The 20,893-nt window shown below is 45.8% G+C and overlaps 1 protein-coding gene across 3 annotated transcripts in view; it reads right to left on the bottom strand.

Moving 5' to 3' along the window:
* Window positions 1-20,893, bottom strand: part of RAD17 (RAD17 checkpoint clamp loader component) — a 74,107-nt gene that overhangs the window by 1,368 nt on the left and 51,846 nt on the right. For all 3 annotated transcript variants that reach the window (XM_069750861.1, XM_069750869.1, XM_069750877.1), the window contains 6 exons: window positions 11,640-11,834; window positions 10,877-10,965; window positions 10,209-10,355; window positions 9,571-9,717; window positions 8,606-8,726; window positions 8,351-8,408 (listed from right to left, as the gene is read on the bottom strand). In XM_069750861.1, coding sequence (XP_069606962.1) covers window positions 8,351-8,408; window positions 8,606-8,726; window positions 9,571-9,717; window positions 10,209-10,355; window positions 10,877-10,965; window positions 11,640-11,834 — 757 coding nt within the window. The remainder of the gene's footprint in view (window positions 1-8,350; window positions 8,409-8,605; window positions 8,727-9,570; window positions 9,718-10,208; window positions 10,356-10,876; window positions 10,966-11,639; window positions 11,835-20,893) is intronic.

The raw sequence follows: 20,893 nt of genomic DNA, 5'->3' as shown, positions 1-20,893 counted from the left end.
TAGAACTCTGAAGCCTCTCATGCTCTGTGCTAGGTATGACAAGAACATCAGTTTTACTGTGTTTATTTGAGAGTAAGATCAGATATGGCATTCACTGCAGCTAGAATCAAATAATTATTTAAAAAACAAATTGAAAACCACATCACCACCAGACTTCTGTAATTTGCACCTGAGATGTGAACTCAAATTCTGGCTTAAAGGGACTCGGTCACCTGAATTTGGAGGGAACAATTTTCAGCCATAGAGGCGGGGTTCTCGGGTGTTTGATTCACCCTTTCCTTACCCGCTGGCTGCAATATTGGATTGAAGTCCATTCTCTGTCCTCTGTAGTACATGCCTGCACAAGGCAATCTTGCCTTGCGCAGGCGTGTACTACGGAGGACAGAGAATGAACTTCAATCCAATATTGCAGCCAGCAATATTTCCCACCCTAGGCTTATACGTGAGTCATTAAGTTTTCCCGGGTTTTTGTGGCAAAATTAGGGGTCTCGGTTTATACTCGGGTCGGCTTATACTCGAGTATATACGGTATATTGGTGCAAGGCAATCCACCTAGCAAAAAGATGCATATAACCTTTAGGGTGACATACCACTGAGTCAGACTGAAGGATCACGTGTGGGAACCCCCTGACACATGTTTCGCAATCTTACATCTTCCGATATAAATGATATAAATTTAACCCCTTCATGACCCAGCCTATTTTGACCTTAAAGACCTTGCCATTTTTTGCAATTCTGACCAGTGTCCCTTTATGAGGTAACTCAGGAACGCTTCAACGGATCCTAGCGATTCTGAGATTGTTTTCTCGTGACATATTGGGCTTCATGTTAGTGGTAAATTTAGGTCAATAAATTCTGTGTTTATTTGTGATAAAAATGGAAATTTGGCGAAAATTTTGAAAATTTTGCAATTTTCACATTTTGAATTTTTATTCTGTTAAACCAGAGAGTTATGTGACACAAAATAGTTAATAAATAACATTTCCCACACGTCTAATTTACATCAGCACAATTTTGGAAACAAAATTTTTTTTTTGCTAGGAAGTTATAAGGGTTAAAATTTGACCAGCGATTTCTCATTTTTACAACGAAATTGACAAAACCATTTTTTTTAGGGACCACCTCACATTTGAAGTCAGTTTGAGGGGTCTATATGGCTGAAAATACCCAAAAGTGACACCATTCTAGAAACTGCACCCTTCAAGGTGCACAAAACCACATTCCAGAAGTTTATTAACCCTTCAGGTGCTTCACAGCAGCAGAAGCAACATGGAAGGAAAAAATGAACATTTAACTTTTTAGTCACAAAAATGATCTTTCAGCAACAATTTTTTTATTTTCCCAATGGTAAAAGGAGAAACTGAACCATGAAAGTTGTTGTCCAATTTGTCCCGAGTACGCTGATACCTCATATGTGGGGGTAAACCACTGTTTGGGCGCACGGCAGGGCTTGGAAGGGAAGGAGCGCCATTTGACTTTTTGAATGAAAAATTGGCTCCACTCTTTAGCGGACACCATGTCACGTTTGGAGAGCCCCCGTGTGCCTAAAAATTGGATCTCCCCCACAAGTGACCCCATTTTGGAAACTAGACGCCCCAAGGAACTTATCTAGATGCATAGTGAGCACTTTGAACCCCCAGGTGCTTCACAAATTGATCCGTAAAAATGAAAAAGTACTTTTTTTCACAAAAAATTTATTTTCGCCTCAATTTTTTCATTTTCACATGGGCAATAGGATTAAATAGATCCTAAAATTTGATGGGCAATTTCTCCCGAGTACGCCGATACCTCATATGTGGGGGTAAACCACTGTTTGGGCACACGGCAGGGCTCGGAAGGGAAGGCGCGCCTTTTGACTTTTTGAATGGAAAATTAGCTCCAATTGTTTGCGGACACCATGTCGCGTTTGGAGAGCCCCTGTGTGCCTATGCATTGGAGCTCCCCCACAAGTGACCCCATTTTGGAAACTAGACCCCCCAAGGAACTTATCTAGATACATACTGAGCACTTTAAACCCCCAGGTGCTTCACAGAAGTTTATAACGCAGAGCCATGAAAATAAAAAATAATTTTTCTTTCCTCAAAAATGATTTTTTAGCCTGGAATTTCCTATTTTGCCAACGGTAATAGGAGAAATTGGACCACAAATTTTGTTGTCCAGTTTGTTCTGAGTACGCAGATACCCCATATGTGGGGGTAAACCACTGTTTGGGCGCACGGGAGGGCTCAGAAGGGAAGGAACGCCATTTGGCTTTTTAAATGGAAAATTAGTTCCAATCATTAGCGGACACCATGTCGCGTTTGGAGAGCCCCTGTGTGCCTAAACATTGGAGATCCCCCACAAATGACCCCATTTTGGAAACTAGACCCCCAAAGGAACTAATCTAGACGTGTGGTGAGCACTTTGAACCCTCAAGTGCTTCACAGAAATTTATAACGCAGAGCCATGAAAAAAAAAAAAAAAATTTCTTTTCTCAATAATGATTTTTTAGCCCGCAATTTTTTATTTTCCCAAGGGTAACAGGAGAAATTTGACCTCAAAAGTTGTTGTCCAATTTCTCCTGAGTACGCTGATACCCCATATGTGGGGGTAAACCACTGTTTGGGCACATGCTGGGGCTCGGAAGTGAAGTAGTGACGTTTTGAAATGCAGACTTTGATGGAATGCTCTGCGGGCGTCACGTTGCGTTTGCAGAGCCCCTGATGTGGCTGAACAGTAGAAACCCCCCACAAGTGACCCCATTTTGGAAACTAGACCCCCCAAGGAACTTATCTAGATATGTGGTGAGCACTTTGAACCCCCAAATGCTTCACAGACGTTTACAACGCAGAGCCGTGAAAATAAAAAATCATTTTTCTTTCCTCAAAAATGATGTTTTAGCAAGCAATTTTTTATTTTCACAAGGGTAACAGGAGAAATTGGACCCCAGTAATTGTTGTGCAGTTTTTCCTGAGTATGCTGGTACGCCATATGTGGGGGTAAACCACTGTTTGGGCACACGTCGGGGCTCGGAAGTGAGGGAGCACCGTTTGACTTTTTGAATACAAGATTGGCTGGAATCAATGGTGGCGCCATGTTGCGGAGACCCCCTGATGTGCCTAAACAGTGGAAACTCCAACACACCCCTAACCCTTATCCCAACTGTAGCCGTAACCCTAATCACAACCCTAACCCCAACACACCCCTAACCCTAACCACAACCCTAATTCCAACCCTAACCCTAAGGCTATGTGCCCACGTTGTGGATTTGTGTGAGATTTTCAGCATCATTTTTGAAAAATCCACGGGTAAAAGGCACTGCGTTTTACCTGCGGATTTACCGCGGATTGCCAGTGTTTTTTGTGCGGATTTCACCTGCGGACTCCTTTTGAGGAACAGGTGTAAAACGCTGCGGAATCCGCACAAAGAATTGACATGCTGCGGAAAATACAACGCAGCGTTTCCGCGTGGTATTTTCTGCACCATGGGCACAGCGGATTTGGTTTTCCATATGTTTACATGGTACTGTAAACCTGATGGAACTCTGCTGCGGATCCGCAGCAGCCAATCCGCTGCGGATCCGCAGCCAAATCCGCACCGTGTGCACATAGCCTAATTCTAAAGGTATGTGCACACACTGCGGAAAACGCTGCGGATCCGCAGCAGTTTCCCATGAGTTTACATTTCAATGTAAACCTATGGGAAACAAAAATTGCTGTACACATGCTGCAGAAAAACTGCACGGAAACGCAGCGGTTTACATTCCGCAACATGTCACTTCTTTCTGCGGATTCCGCAGCGGTTTTACAACTGCTCCAATAGAAAATCGCAGTTGTAAAACCGCAGTGAAATGCGCAGAAAAACCACGGTAAATCCGCGATAAATCCACAGCGGTTTAGCACTGCGGATTTATGAAATCCGCTGCGGAAAAATCCGCAGAGGAACAGAATACGTGTGCACATTCCTAACCCTACCCCTAGTTCTAACTCCAACCTTTGTGGGGGAAAAAAAAAAAATTCTTTATTTTATTATTGTCCCTACCTATGGGGGTGACAAAGGGGGGGGGGTCATTTACTGTTTTTTTTTTTTATTTTGATCACTGTGAGGTTTTATCACAGTGATCAAAATTCACTCTGGAACGAATCTGCCGGCCAGCAGATTCGGCGGGCGCACTGCGCATGCGCCCGCCATTTTGGAAGATGGCGGCGCCCAGGAAAGACGGACGGACGGACCCCGGGAGGCTAGGTAAGTATAGGGGGGGGGGGGGGGGAAGATCAGGGCATGGGGGGGGGGGCGTCGGAGCACGGGGGGGTGGATCGGAGCATGGGGGGGGGATCGTAACACGGGGGGCTGGATCGGAGAACGGGGGGGTTGATCGGACTGCGGGGAGTGGATCGGAGTGCAGGGGGGTGGGATTGGAGCACGGGGGGTGGGATTGGAGCACGGGGGGAGCGGACATTAGGACGGGGGAGCGGAGCACAGGACGGAGGGGAGCGGACCACAGATCGGAGGGCTGGGGGGGCGATCGGTGGGGTGGGGGCACATTAGTGTTTCCAGCCATGGCCGATGATATTGCAGCATCGGCCATGGCTGGATTGTAATATTTCACCAGTTTTTTAGGTGAAATATTACAAATCGCTCTGATTGGCAGTTTCACTTTCAACAGCCAATCAGAGCGATCGTAGCCACGGGGGGGCTAAAGTACAACTCCTCCTGTCCCTGCAGGCCGGGTGAAATTACAGTTAACCCTTTCACCCGGCCTGCAGGAATGCGATTTCGCCATGACGCATACGCTGCGTCATGGGTCGGAATGGCACCGACTTTCATGACGCAGCGTATGCGTCAAAGGTCGGGAAGGGGTTAAAGGCGATACATATGGGTATTGGATGGTGCTTTGCTTAATCTGCAAACAGCCTTATAAGGAACCATAGAAACGATTGCAGCAGGATAGGATGTAATTCTCTTTATCCCACTAGAGGGCAGAGTAATAATAAAAGAAAATATATATATATATATATATATATATATATATATATATATATATATATTAAAAGTATATAATAAAAGAATATATATGTATATATATATATAGTAAAAGTATATAATAGAAGAATATATATATATATATATATATATATATAAAGTATATAATAAAATATAATTAAAGCCAATAAAGGCAATACAGCTTCTTTGAATCTTGAATCTATATATATATATATATATATATATATATATATATATATATATATATATATATATATATATATATATATATATATATATATATATATATATATATATATATATAGTAAAAGTATATAATAAAAGAATATATATATATATATATTCTTTTATTATATACTATATATACAGTGGGGCAAAAAAGTATTTAGTCAGTCAGCAATAGTGCAAGTTCCACCACTTAAAAAGATGGGAGGCGTCTGTAATTTACATCATAGGTAGACCTCAACTATGGGAGACAAACTGAGAAAAAAAAATCCAGAAAATCACATTGTCTGTTTTTTTATCATTTTATTTGCATATTATGGTGGAAAATAAGTATTTGGTCAGAAACAAACAATCAAGATTTCTGGCTCTCACAGACCTGTAACTTCTTCTTTAAGAGTCTCCTCTTTCCTCCACTCATTACCTGTAGTAATGGCACCTGTTTAAACTTGTTGTCAGTATAAAAAGACACCTGTGAACACCCTCAAACAGTCTGACTCCAAACTCCACTATGGTGAAGACCAAAGAGCTGTCAAAGGACACCAGAAACAAAATTGTAGCCCTGCACCAGGCTGGGAAGACTGAATCTGCAATAGCCAACTAGCTTGGAGTGAAGAAATCAACAGTGGGAGCAATAATTAGAAAATGGAAGACATACAAGACCACTGATAATCTCCCTCGATCTGGGGCTCCACGCAAAATCCCACCCCGTGGGGTCAGAATGATCACAAGAACGGTGAGCAAAAATCCCAGAACCACGCGGGGGGACCTAGTGAAGGAACTGCAGAGAGCTGGGACCAATGTAACAAGGCCTACCATAAGTAACACACTACGCCACCATGGACTCAGATCCTGCAGTGCCAGACGTGTCCCACTGCTTAAGCCAGTACATGTCCGGGCCCGTCTGAAGTTTGCTAGAGAGCATTTGGATGATCCAGAGGAGTTTTGGGAGAATGTCCTATGGTCTGATGAAACCAAACTGGAACTGTTTGGTAGAAACACAACTTGTCGTGTTTGGAGGAAAAAGAATGCCGAGTTGCATCCATCAAACACCATACCTACTGTAAAGCATGGTGGTGGAAACATCATGCTTTGGGGCTGTTTCTCTGCAAAGGGGCCAGGACGACTGATCCGGGTACATGAAAGAATGAATGGGGCCATGTATCGTGAGATTTTGAGTGCAAACCTCCTTCCATCAGCAAGGGCATTGAAGATGAAATGTGGCTGGGTCTTTCAACATGACAATGATCCAAAGCACACCGCCAGGGCAACGAAGGAGTGGCTTCGTAAGAAGCATTTCAAGGTCCTGGAGTGGCCTAGCCAGTCTCCAGATCTCAACCCTATAGAAAACCTTTGGAGGGAGTTGAAAGTCCGTGTTGCCAAGCGAAAAGCCAAAAACATCACTGCTCTAGAGGAGATCTGCATGGAGGAATGGGCCAACATACCAACAACAGTGTGTGGCAACCTTGTGAAGACTTACAGAAGACGTTTGACCTCTGTCATTGCCAACAAAGGATATATTACAAAGTATTAAGATGAAATTTTGTTTCTGACCAAATACTTATTTTCCACCATAATATGCAAATAAAATGTTAAAAAAACAGACAATGTGATTTTCTGGATTTTTTTTTCTCAGCTTGTCTCCCATAGTTGAGGTCTACCTATGATGTAAATTACAGACGCCTCTCATCTTTTTAAGTGGTGGAACTTGCACTATTGCTGACTGACTAAATACTTTTTTGCCCCACTATATATATATATATATATATATATATATATATATATATATATATATATATATATATATATATATATATATATATTTTTTTTTATATATATATTTATATTTAAACTTCTGATTTGGTATGAATGAATCGTGGATATTTGTGACTGCAATTTTTGAGAAGGTTATGGTGAATATAGTTCCAAGCCCGCTCCTTCACATTGATGCATGATGGATATCGCGCGCATTTTCCCCGCATTTTATTGAATGGCTCTTCTCCCCTGATGATCAAGGCAAGAGAAACGCGTGGGGAGTTACATTTTAGGGACAAATCTGTTATGGCCCTGAATATATCCAAGTAATGGGGTACTGTATGGACGTTTATGGAGGCCTCCCCCTGTGGCTGTGGATATTCTGAACCCTTTGTTTTTCGCTTTTTCCAGTGAAGGAAGTAACAACACTGGGTGAGATCGTTCCATTTCTTTGTCCTTTTATAAGTAATATACACCTAGGCATTATGACAATTAATGGTGCCTATTGGTAGTCCTGGTAGGGTGTAAATCTGGAGGTGTCTTTGTTAACCCCTACTATATTTCTATTTTGCATCACTAAGATGAGTGTTGCTAGTATGTCAATTTTTGGTGTGTATACTTGTTATTTACAGGTTTATTAGTTTTGATGGGATTACGAACCCTAAGGGTTCTTTTATAAATATAAATTAAAAGTAATGTTTTAAATATTGCTCTATCCACAAGTTTACCTTGCTGTTTTACATAGTTCCATAGTCCAAAATAATGAGGACTGTTTTTGTGAGAATAATCATGTATTTTTAAGGAACCATCTAATATATGTACCACTTCTTACTTGAAGGTATCATGTATTGTCTAATCATGTACTACTTACAATGTGTTTTATTAATTATTGTGTTTAATAAAGAATTGTCGATTTTATTAAGAAGTTCTCCAAGCTTTTTTGATAGGATAATTCAAATATAAAAAGTACATTGCAGCTTAAGTAGGTTTATGGTTAATAGTTATGATAAAAATCTTCCCAATAAAAACTGTGGCCGTGGATAGACACTAACGGGGTAAGTGTAAAATAGCAGTTAAGCTTTTCTCATTTACTGAAACAACAAGCTTGGCCACATTCATCTACTTGTGATTCTTGGTGTGGATTCTGCACAAAAAATCTGTTACTAATCACATTGTGACATGTGGTTCGGCATCTCAAAACAGGCTCAGATTTTCACAGTGTATTTAATCCTTTGTAATGCAACCCTTTGATACCAAAGCCCTAATAAATTAATGCAGATTGACAAAAAAAATTTTAGAAAAAACCTAACACTGCCTAATGCCAAAGACAACACACTAGCAGATATGACACATCAGACATGCTAATACAGCATGACAAACTTTGTGATACCTTCCAAAACATGTCTTCAATGGAAGCCTGCCAACATCCTGGATAAATGCAATTTGTGCTGCAGAAAGAAAAGAAATTACCTACATCAATGCCCAAAAATGTAGTCAGATCACTATTTACAACTGTTGATTGACAGGTGACAACAACGTTTCATGTGGAGAATTAATAACTGACAAACAAATAGGGGGATAAGTATTTAAGACAGGGATGTAGAACAGGAAAAGGCAATGGTCGTGGAATAACCTTGCAGTTTACCTTGGTTTCTTAGAGGGTTTGTCAGCTTTGCCAGGTATGGCACCACTTGGGTCTGAAGGCACATTGGTGAAGAACAGAAACTTGAGAACAGTTCTCTCGCAGCAAGTGTATTTTCCTGATACTGGCAGTAGAAATGAAGAGAAACGAATGTGAAGATCCCAGAGATACAGTTTGGTTGAAAAAACAAAAAACAAAAAAAAAACAGGTAAAAAATACACTTGTAAGCATCAAATTACCCACAACAGAAATACTACAATTTAGTAAGACAGAATACACAAGCTGTTAAACCAGTTTTTAGAAACTGCTCAACTACCTTTATAGGGAACCTTTACATGAAAAATTAATACTATAGCTGGTTATTGTAAGTTGTGTCCTGCATTTTCACCGGTTTTCACCTTTGCAGGCTCTCTCTCTAGTTTACAAGTGACTGAGATGGAGGGAAAGTTGCGGCTAGGATTTCTCCAAAACATAGCACAGCACACAGAGGAAGAATTCCTGCTTTTCATTCCTTTTTAGCACAAAGATTACGCAGCTGTACTGAAAAGCTGTTTTCTTATTTTTCCAATTTTGTTTTTGCAGAAAAAATTGTAGTCTTCACTAGTACCATTTTTGGGCGCATTCAACTTACTATTCGCTTATTATTCCATCATTTTGTGGGAAGGATAAATAAAATACAATAAATCTGGATGGTTGAAATAATTACTGTGAAAATCGATTTATATATTTCATTTTATATTTTTCTAATTTTCCTGCAGAAAGTCTTTTTAGAACATTATTTTAGAGCAATAGTCTTTTCAATTTTCTTTTATAGAGCTGAATAAATATTTGTTTTTTAAGATGCAACTATGGATACATTTTATTTTACTTTTTGTGAGGTGCGGAAAGTAACACTTCACCATAACATACATGTTTGGCTAGGTGTGCAAAGAAGTTAAGTATGTATGTATAAGAATAAAACGTTGAACCTTTTTATTTACGAGAAGCCATTGTGGCTTATGTAGAGGTCGGAATCCAACTCCTGATTGACAACTTGCAAAAGCCCTGGAACTGTTGGCATGTATTATCCCTCTGCTCGCCACCGAAGAGCCATAAACATTCAGCGTGGATCGAAACTGGAGAAAATAAAAATGTGGAAGCAAACATATAAATAGAACCACATACTCGACCCACACCAGAAATATACATGACAATTGCAATCCTGAACAAGGACAAAACTATGGAGGTACCTGACAAATTACTAATTATGTTAATCCAACAGTATGATGATGGTATAAAACCAACAGCCTAGTAGTTATTGGAGCGCTTACCACATAGAGCGCCACTCTCACCTGCGTTGGGTCTGGTTTTGAAGCTCTGATGCACTTAATTCAATAGCGCAGGTAAATATCAGAACTGCAGAATCAGACACAGCCCAAACATGACATCCAAAAAACCTTAGATTGCTCCAAACTCATGTGCTGTTTTGGACTTTCTTACACGGCAAATCTGGTAATATCCCAGCACAGATCTCTACGGATCTCCCCAAGTATGAACAATACGTGTTTAACCAGATGGAATTTATGAGTATGTTATTAGCACAGATGACGACTGTAACACTCCTTACATTCCAGTCACCAGTGAGACCATCGGCAGCACTGAGATACTCGCTGGCTCGAACAACGTCATCAATATCCGAGAAGAAATCCAAGTAGTTTTGGTGAAGATATAAATTAAATAATTCACTTTGCATATGTGACTTCTCTACAACGGCCTGTGTGGAAGAAACGAGATAAACATTACTGACCTAATAAAAAAAAAAAACACTAAAAACTTGACTGACGGCAAGAAAAGAGTAACAGACTTTGTGTGATTCAGAGTCCAGGGATTCAAAATGGACAAGGAAAATCAAAAAATATTCACCTGTGTCTCCATCCTTATGACCCAGAGTCTACATGACCCCTCTAAGCTGTACAGAAAATCTACCTACTCTTCACAATGCTCACTAAGTTATTGCATAAGTCCTTCCAGACAGTGCATGGTGGTATAACTCCTCTAGTTAACCACTGGCCATAAGTAAAATCAGCTCTGATCAGAGTAATAATGATTCATGCACACCACAATGTGGGATGTGTTGGGCTAAGTAAGGAATAGGAAATTAAAACAAAAGTTCTGCTAATCCCCTCTGTAAAACGTGAACCATCGTTACGTTTAACCAGAACACAGTCAAGAACCATTTTAGTTTACCCCGAGTCATATATAATAGCATCCATACTGGTAAAAAAAATGTCTCACCTCTGGAAGAACGAGCAGCAGGTCTCGATCATGTTGTGATAAATGTGTAGGCAATTTATAGCAGTCAGAGTCAGATTCTGGAGCCTCCCCTGGAAATACAAGTGATAGAGTACATCACCAAATAAAGCCTCTATTCCCAGTTCTCTAGTTTTGTGTACAGTTGATGGACTGGGATCATTTATACACAAATGTACTGATGTTACAAACCGCATGGTAATGCTGCTATGCAGCTGATTTTCCTCCTATATGAAGATACTGCAGCAAGTGTACTGTCCGCTGGGCTAAGGCCTAAAATCCTGACATGACCCTCAAAAACTTGGGTCCTTTTAAAGGACAGATTTATTTAATTTTTCTAAACGGTCACAAGCACCAATAACGGTTGCAAGGGGTAATTGCACATTTGACTACTCATTCGCATCAACAGCATATGTGCTGCTGAAAAGTGATAACTTTGGCAAATAAAACTGAAAAACAAGCATTTGCTCACTTGTCAGCTGATTGATGGGTTTGTTTATATTGGGCAATGATCAAAAAGATCTAATTTTCAATCTGCTGATCATTGGCCCTTTAAAAAAAAGCCTTCAGTCCCTAAGGTCACTGAAATTACTACAATATCAGTAAAGAAAAGTAACAATAACATAAGAATAATCCTCATTCGCATTTCACACAATGGACTAAAAATGCAGTCCTGGCCTATGTTATTAATATTATTTATTGCAGTTTTAGTGGAACATTAGAGTACAATGCTTTGACTGATTCTTACTTTTACAGTGAAGTATTTTCCCCAATGCTCGGAACAAGAAAAGAGAAGCATCTTTGCCTCCGATGGCTTGAATTTCATCTGCTTTGTCTCCTACATGAGATGATTTTTTTTTATTCTTTGATTTGGATGATATTTTTGACATCTTTGAGGGTTTTCCTTTCTTCTTTGACCAGAATTCACTTGTCAAGGAAGAATCTGTGATCAATGGAGAAATAGGAACAACATTTTCAAGCTACGATTACTGGTAATAAAAACAGGATTTTTGGTTGCTTACCGTAAAATCTGTTTCTTGGAGCCTCCATTGGGGGACACAGGAACCATGGGTGTATGCTACTGCCACTAGGAGGCTGACACTATGCAAATAAAAAAGTTAGCTCCTCCTCTGCAGTGTACACCCCACCGACTGGCATTATACTCTTCAGTTAGTGAGAAAGCAGTAGGAGATAAATAAGGTTGAAAACCCATAACCACAAACTTGAGGACTGTAAACGTGAGAACAGTCATAGAACATAGAACAACAGAAACGGAGAAACATTGGGAGGGAGCTGTGTCCCCCAATGGAGGCTCCAAGAAACAGATTTTACGGTAAGCAACCAAAAATCCTGTTTTCTTTATCGCCTCTCATTGGGGGACACAGGAACCATGGGACGTCCCAAAGCAGTCCCAAGGGCGGGAAAAACAGACTTCCGTCAGGTCAGAGGACTCACCACTGCCGCCTGCAAGATCCTTCTGCCTAGGCTGGCGTCCGCCGAAGCGTAGGTATGGACCTTGTCAAATTTGGCGAACGTGTGGATGGAAGACCAAGTTGCCGCTTGCAAAGCTGTAGGGCGGAAGCCCTGTGGTGCACCGCCCAGGAGACGCCGACTGCCCGGGTAGAGTGAGCCTTAATCCCAGGAGGGGGCACTCTGTACTTAACCCGGTAAGCCTCCGGAATTGCAGTTCTGATCCAGCGAGCAATAGTCGCCTTGGAAGTCGGTTGGCCTCTGCGCGGGCCATCAGGAATGACCAAAAGAGAATCAGTCTCTTGGAAAGTGGACGTTCTATCCAGGTAGATCCCCACTGCCCTGACGAGGTCCAGCTTGTTCAACTATCGCTCCAAAGAATGAGTCGGAGCTGGACAAAAGGAAGGTAGAACGATGTCCTCGTTGAGGTGGAAGAGGCGGAGGCCTGAGGACCACCTTGTCCTGGTAGATGACTAAGAACGGAGGACGGCAAGAAAGAGCCGCCAACTCGGAAACGCGGTGGATAGAAGTGATGGCCACAAGAAAGGCCACCTTCCAAGATAGGACTAACAGGGGAATCTCCCTGAGGGGCTCACAGGGGGAAACCCTCAGAACGTCCAGTACCAGGTTTAAATCCCATGAATCCACAGGGGCCCTGTACGGAGGAACAGCGTGGGCCACTCCTTGAGGAAAGGTCTTAACCTGTGGTCGGGAAGCTAAAGTCTTCTGAAAAACAAAAGGATGGAAAGCGCAGAGACCTGGCCCTTCAGGGAACTAAGGGCCAGGCCCGAATCCAGTCCTGCCTGAAGAAAAGCAAAAATGGAAGGCAGGGAAAAAGGACATAGATGAAACATGGTTGGACTCGCACCAACGGAAGTAAGCCTTCCAGGTACAATAGTAGATCCTGGAAGACGAAGGCTTCTGAGCCTGAATCATGGTGTGAATCACCCGTCCAAAAGGCCGGACGCTCCTAGAACTGCGGTCTCAAAAACCACGCCGTTAAAAGGAGCGACCGAGAATTCGGGTGGCAGATCGGACCCTGAGACCGCAGATCGGGCCTGCCTGGAAGGCGCCAGGGAGCGTCCGCGAGAAGATTGACGAGCTCCGCGAACCAAGCTCTCCTGGGCCAATCCGGGGCGATCAGAATGACCAGCATCCCTTCCGCTTTGATCATCTTCAACAGTCTGGGAAGGAATGGAAGGGGTGAGAACAGGTAGGGCAGCATGAACTGTGACCAAGGGATGGCCAGAGCGTCGACGCCCACTGCGAGAATCGCGAGACCTGGAGATGAACTGCGGAACCTTCCTGTTCATTCGAGACGCCGTGAGATCCACGTCCGGAGTCCCCCATCGAAGACAAATCTGATGGAAGACCTCCGGATGCAAGGACCATTCCCCTGCCGCGAGGCCCTTGCGGCTGAGGAAGTCGGCGGCCCAATTTTCCACGCCGGGGATATGCACCGCGGATATCACCAGAACTGTTGCCACTGCCCAGAGGAGGATCTTGGATACCTCGGCCAAGGAGCTCCGAGGCCCCCCTTGATGGTTGACATATGCCACCGCCATGGCATTGTCCGTCTGGATTCGAATTGGAATACCCCTGCGAATCCTTTTCCAGTGACGAAGGGACAGAAAATGGCCCGGATCTCGAGGACAATGATTGGCAAGGTTGTTCCTGCACCGACCAGCGGCCCTGTACAGTCAGGTGGCGAAACACCGCACCCCAGCCGAGCAGGCTGGCGTCCGTCATCAACACCTGCCAGGGACTGGAAGGATCTCTTGTCTTCGGGAAGAAAGACCTTCCTCTGATGAGTGTCGAAGAGCACGCCCAGAAAGATGATGTGCTGAGGAATAAGGCAGGGCTACTTCCGGTTGACCGGCCACCCGAAACGGGCTAGGCTGTCGACGATGGACAGGCTTTCCTGAGCCTGAGAAAAGGACAGAGCCTTGATGAAGATGTCGTCGAGGTGTGGAAACAGAACCAGGCCTCTGACCCTCAAGATGGCCATCAGTGCCGCCATGATCTTCATGAAAACTCTTGGGGCGGTTGCAAGACCGAACGGCAGGGCGACAAACTGAAAATGTTCCTGAAGCAATGCAAACCGCAGGTATCGGTGATGTCCCGGAAATATCGGAACGTGGAGGTAGGCGTCCTGAATATCTATGGAACACAGAAATTCCTGAGCCTCCATGGAAGCAATTACTGAACGAAGGGATTCAATCCTGAAGTGCTTCAGACAAACTCTCCTGTTCAGTAATTTGAGGTCCAGAATGGGACGCACCCTGCCGTCTTTTTTCGGTACCACAAAAAGGTTGGAATAGAAACCTGTGAACCGCTCTTTTTCTGGGACGGGAACAATTACCCCGGCTTTGAGGAGAGAAGTGATGGCTGCGAAGAAACCTGGAACTAGAGCGGGATCTCTTGGAGGTCGGGATTCTAAGAAACGATCCCGGGGTCGAGAAACTAACTCTATCTTGTATCCGAGGATACAACTTCTCTGACCCATGCGTCCTCTACTGAGGAGATCCAGACGTCCCTGAAGAAGAGGAGACGGCCGCCCCGCCGGGGAGGTGGGATGTCGACTAGCCGAAAGTCAGGCCGAGGTGGTTCTTCCAGTCCTGGAGGGCCTACCCTGGGAGTAGCGAGGACGCCAGGAAGGAGTGGGCCTAAAGGATGCCGCCTTCTTCTCCTGGCGTGCCTGTGGCCTTTGATGCTGCTGGGAGAAGGAGTTTGATGCCGCAAAGCGACGAAAAGGCCGAAAAGACCGAAATTGTCATCTAAAAGAGAGGCGACGAGGCTTGGTCTGGGGAAGAAGGGAGCCTGTGCCCCCAGTAGCGTCCTTAATGATTTGGTCCAGCTTAGAACCAAAAAGGACGAGACCCCTGAAAAGGCAGGCTGGTAAGGGACTTTTTAGAGGACAAATCCGCCTGCCAGGCCTTAAGCCAAACGGTCCGGCGGATGGCAACCACGTTGCTGGACACCTGAGCCGCCCAAGACGCGGCGTCCAGATAGGCTGAGACCAGATATTCACCCGCGTGAGAAATCTGGTTGGCTAGTCCCGCCAGCTGTCCGGAAGGAACCCCGTTCAGAATGCCCTGACGGAGCTGTTTGGCCCATTTGGATATGGATTTAGAAACCCAAGTGGAAGCAAAGGCCGGGCAAAGACTGGCTGCGGCAGCTTCAAAGGCTGACTTCGCGAAAGATTCTATGACTATCGTTAGAATCCTTCAGAGATGTTCCGCCAGACAGTGGGAGGACTGTGTTGGTGGATAGTCTAGAAACCGGAGGATCCACCAAGGGATAAGCCGTCCAATTAGCGGTGAGCTCCGGAGAAAAGGGATATAAAACGCCAAGTCGCTTTCCTCTCTGAAAGCATCTGGTCGGGTTCTCTCTTTCTCTGGTCATAATCTCCTCGAATTCCGGGTGAGGAGCGAAAAACTTGGAAGGTGGTTTAGCCCGTCTAAACGAAACCGCCTAATCTGCGGGTTCCGTAGAGGACTCCTTGATGCCACAGGTTAGATTTATCGCTCCAATGAGATTCTGAACCATCCCTCATGGTAGCGATCTGGTTAGAATCCAACTCCGAAACATGCTCCGAAGGCGCATCAGAGAACGCCTCGCCTGACTCAGGGGAGGAGGATCGGGAGGACGCCGACCGCAGAGGAGGACCGAGTGGAGAGATGGAGCGAGAAGAGGACTCAGACCGGCGTTCCTGTCTGGACCTTTGCGGCTAGCAATGGAGGGCTCGGACGGAGCTTCCTGCGACCCGCTGGCTACTGCGATGTCTGCAGGGGTAACCGATCCAGCACGGACACCAAAGTTTGAGACGCCAGAGTTAGATCGGCCACCGATTGGGACAGAGAGGAAGCCCAGCCTGGGATGGGGGTATCACTCTCGGGCGGATCGGCCGGGGGATCTTGGTAGCGGTGGAAACAATCGGGTTGCTGCAGAGCCTGACAGAGCGGAGGCAGAAGAGGAAGAAGTAGGAGGACCCCCTTAGAGTTAGACATTTGAAGAGGTCCCTGAAGAAAATGCCAGAGGGTTAGGGGACAGTGGGGCAGAGGGGGGTGTCAGTTTGCAGTGCAGAGCTACTCACGGCAGACGAAAAGCACAGATACCAGGATGCTGTAGGCCTGAAGGAAGATGCTGTGGATCTCCGGGGCAGCTGGTGTGCTGTGCCCCCAGAAAGGATCGCTCTGCGGAGTTCTCCGGCGCAGGTGTGTGGCACGATAGAGAAAAACTCGTGCCCTGAGTGTCCGACAGCCGGCGTGGAGGAAGGGGCGGAGCCAGTCGAGATGGTGCCGGTGGGTGGGGAAAAGCAGGGCACAGATTGTCGGGCGGGAGAAAGCCCGCCCGATGAAAAAGGAAGTGGGCGGAGCGCGGCACCGGAAGTAGGCCCCGGGAAAAGCCGGGGCCTATATTAGAAGCCGGTGCCCGCTGAGAAGAACCCCCGCGGCGCAGACACTGCCCGGCAGAGAGGCGCTGAAGCCGCCGCATGAAAGAGCAAGCGCTGCCGCCGGTTAAGAGTCGCCGGAGTAGGCCCCGGAAAAGCCGGGGCCTAAATTAGGAGCCGGTGACCGGAGAGAAGATCCCCGCGCGCAGACGCTGCCCAGCAGAGCGGCGCGGCAGCCGCCGCATTTAAGAGAGGGAGCGCTGCCGCCGGTGAAGAGTCGCCGGAGTAGGCCCCGGAAAAGCCGGGGCCTAAATTAGGAGCCGGCGACTGCCGGAAGCAACAGTGCTGGCTGTGGAGGTGAGCGACGCCTGAGAGGCCGCCGCATAGAATGCTGAGGGGGGAACGCTGAGGGTAGGTGGTACGGCGCAAGTAGGCCCCGGGAAAGGCCGGGGCCTAAATTAGGAGCCAGCGACCGCTGAGGGAAAAGCTGCAGGCAGGAGTGTGCCGCAAGCAGGCCACGGGAGGCCGGGGCCTGAAGGAAGAACGACGACCGCTGGAGGAACGCGGTGGGGCATGGAAAAGTAGCGCGGCTGACAGAAAAAAACGCCACGTCAGAAAGAGCCACCGCGCAGGGAACGGGGAAAGTGCTGCAAATGCAGCGATGACCCCGCGCTGAGTCCTGGGAACCCCTTTAGAAATACTCACCTAGTAAAATCCCACGTCGTCTGCTACTAACCTTGAGAAGGTATCAGACGTCCATAGGAGCTGTGATGGACGTCCTCGTCTCCTCCGACCGACAGGCTCTGGTAGGCGAGTGGGTGGGGGACGGAGCCAGGACCGGACTTCTGAGCACGCTTGTGTGCCAGGCTCTTGGTCCTGCTGAGGGATCTATGAGGATACGGGGTGGCAGTACACGCCGTACTCATAGTCCGCTTGTGGGAATACAGGTGTGACTCTTCACCCTGTATCCCTTCCGGAAAACCTGAAAAGAAACGACGCACATTGAGGTAGATAAGGGTCTAATGAAAGACCCGTGTCCACCTCCTACACACTAAGCTAAACTGAAGAGTATAATGCCAGTCGGTGGGGTGTACACTGCAGAGGAGGAGCTAACTTTTTTATTTGCATAGTGTCAGCCTCCTAGTGGCAGCAGCATACACCCATGGTTCCTGTGTCCCCCAATGAGATGCGATAAAGAAATAAAATGAATTCTTTATTATAAAATACATGAATTTCGGACATATTACTCTTTGGGCCAGCACATCCAGTTTTGCCTCTGTGTGCACTAATGGTGGAGTCAGGCAGTTTTTCTCCAACTCCTGACAATACGGTTTTGAGGACTGGCTAAAAAATTGTAGTTACTTACTGATAACGGTATTTCTCTGATCCCATGATGGCACCACGGAGAGAGGCGTCCGCCCCCAGGCACAGGAAACCTACAGATGAAAAAGGGCGTACCTCTCTCCCACATCAGTTGGTTTACAGAGCCTTATACAGAACTTCAGCCTCAACTCAATATTTGCACAAATTAAACTTAACCAATTTAACTTAACAGAGGCGCCATGACTAAAGCCAATTACTAGTAAATTATAATGTGCACACCTGTGTGTGAAAAGGGAGGGAATATACGGGTGCCATCATGGGATCAGAGAAATACCGTTATCGGTAAGTAACTACAATTTTCTCTATCCCCATGATGGCACCACGGAGAGATTTGCATAGATTGTAACTCTTAGGGAGGGACCACTGCCTCTAGAACCCTTCGACCAAAGGTAGGATCAGAGGAGGTCAAGTCTAAACGGTAATGTTTGAAAAATGTAGACTGGGAAGACCAAGTGGCCGCTCTACATATCTGTTGTATCGAAGCGCCAGCTCTCTCCGCCCAGGATGATGCCACTGCTCTGGTTGAATGAGCTTTTATATTCTCCGGGATGGCTGTCCCACAGGATGAGTAGGATAGGGCGATGGCGTCTCTTATCCATCTCGCTAACGTGGTTTTTGATGCTTTCTGTCCCTTCCGAGGACCCTGGAAGCAGACAAACAGAGCCCTATCCTTCCTGCACTCCCTAGTGGCTGATAGATATTGGACGAGACATCTTTTTACGTCTAGGGTATGCAGTGTTTTTTACCCCTCATTTTTGGGGCTGGGACAAAAGGAGGGTAAAGAGATCTCTTGTGTTCTATGAAATTGTAACGCGATTTTAGGGAGGTAAGCCGGGTCAGTTTTAAGAATGACTCTGTCTTCAAGTATCTGAGTAAAGGGTGGGCATGCAGATAACGCTTGTATATCGCTGACGCGGCGGGCCGAGGTTAGGGCCACTAGGAGTGTGGTTTTTAGAGATAAGCTCTTTAAAGGGGCGTCCGCCAGGGGCTCAAAGGGAGGTTTGGTTAGATCATTTAAAACAAGGTTTAGATCCCATGGAGGAGTATTATGGAGAGGAATAGCCTGGACCTACTTGAGGCTTTAATGAATCTCATGATCCAGCGATTTCTGGCTAGATCATGATTATACAAAGCTCCCAAGGCTGCTACCTGAACCTTTAGAGCAGAGGTCCCCAACTCCAGTCCTCAAGGCCCACCAACAGGCCATGTTTTCAGGATTTCCTTAGTCTTGCCCAGGTAATAATTGCATCACCTGTGCAATGCAAAGGAAATCCTGAAAACATGACCTGTTGGTGGGCCTTGAGGACTGGAGTTGGGGACCTCTGCTTTAGAGTACTTGTAGCTAGACCTTTTTCCAATCCCTTCTGCAGGAACTCAAGAATTTTTCCTATTGGGATTTCCCCAGATGGGTCTGCGCCAGATACCGACATAAATTTTTTCCATACTTTCCCATATATTTTGGTGGTTACGAGTTTTCTACTCTGTAATAGAGTGGATACTAGATTGGGTGAGAAACCTTTATCACTTAGTAGCTTCCTTTCAAAAGCCAAGCTGTCATGTGTAGGTTCTTTACACTGGGGTGAAACACCGGATCCTGGGATAAAAGTTTCGGAGTGTCTGGTAGAACCCAAGGGCTTGATATGGACATTTTTCTTAGCCAAGAAAACCATATTCTGCGGGGCCAGAATGGAGCTATTACTATCACTGTTGCTCCCTCCTCCCGAACTTTTCCTCAGCACTAAGGGGATGAGGGATATCGGAGGGAACGCGTAGGCGAGGCGATAGTTCCAGGGAATTGTAAAGGCGTCTAGAGCTACTGGGCCCCCCCGGGGATCGATTGAGCAGAATGTTTTTAATTTCTGGTTTTGACTGTTCGCGAATAAAGGCCCCTTCACATTAAGCGACGCTGCAGCGATACCGACAACGATCCGGATCGCTGCAGCGTCGCTGTTTGGTCGCTGGAGAGCTGTCACACAGACCGCTCTCCAGCGACCAACGATGCCGGTAACCAGGGTAAACATCGGGTAACTAAGCGCAGGGCCGCGCTTAGTAACCCGATGTTTACCCTGGTTACCATCCTAAAAGTAAAAAAAACAAACAGTACATACTTACCTAACGCTGTCTGTCCCCGGCGCTGTGCTTCTCTGCACTCCTCCTGTACTGGCTGTGAGCACAGCGGCCGGAAAGCAGAGCGGTGACGTCACCGCTCTGCTTTCCGGCTGACCGACGCTCACAGCCAGTACAGGAGGAGTGCAGAGCACAGCGCCGGGGACAGACAGCGGTAGGTAAGTATGTAGTGTTTGTTTTTCTTACTTTTAGGATGGTAACCAGGGTAAACATCGGGTTACTAAGCGCGGCCCTGCGCTTAGTTACCCGATGTTTACCCTGGTTACCAGTGAAGACATCGCTGGATCGGTGTCACACACGCCGATCCAGCGATGTCCACGGGAGATCCAGCAACGAAATAAAGTTCTGGACTTTGTTCAGCGACCAACGATGGCACAGCAGGGGCCTGATCGTTGGTCGCTGTCACACATAGCGATTTCCTTAACGATATCGTTGCAACGTCACCAAAAGCAACGATATCGTTACCGATATCGTTATGTGTGAAGGTACCTTAAGTCTATTTCTGGCTGTCCCCAAAGTTTTACGATCTGGTTGAATACCGACTGTTTTAGCTCCCACTCCCCCTGTTTTAAGCATGTCCTGCTCAAGAAGTCTGCAGTTTGGTTTTCTGAGCCTTTTATGTGGAGAGC

Source organism: Ranitomeya imitator, chromosome 1 (assembly GCF_032444005.1).
Source record: "Ranitomeya imitator isolate aRanImi1 chromosome 1, aRanImi1.pri, whole genome shotgun sequence".
NCBI classification, from domain to species: domain Eukaryota; kingdom Metazoa; phylum Chordata; class Amphibia; order Anura; family Dendrobatidae; genus Ranitomeya; species Ranitomeya imitator.
This window is presented reverse-complemented; position numbering and strand designations above follow the sequence as displayed.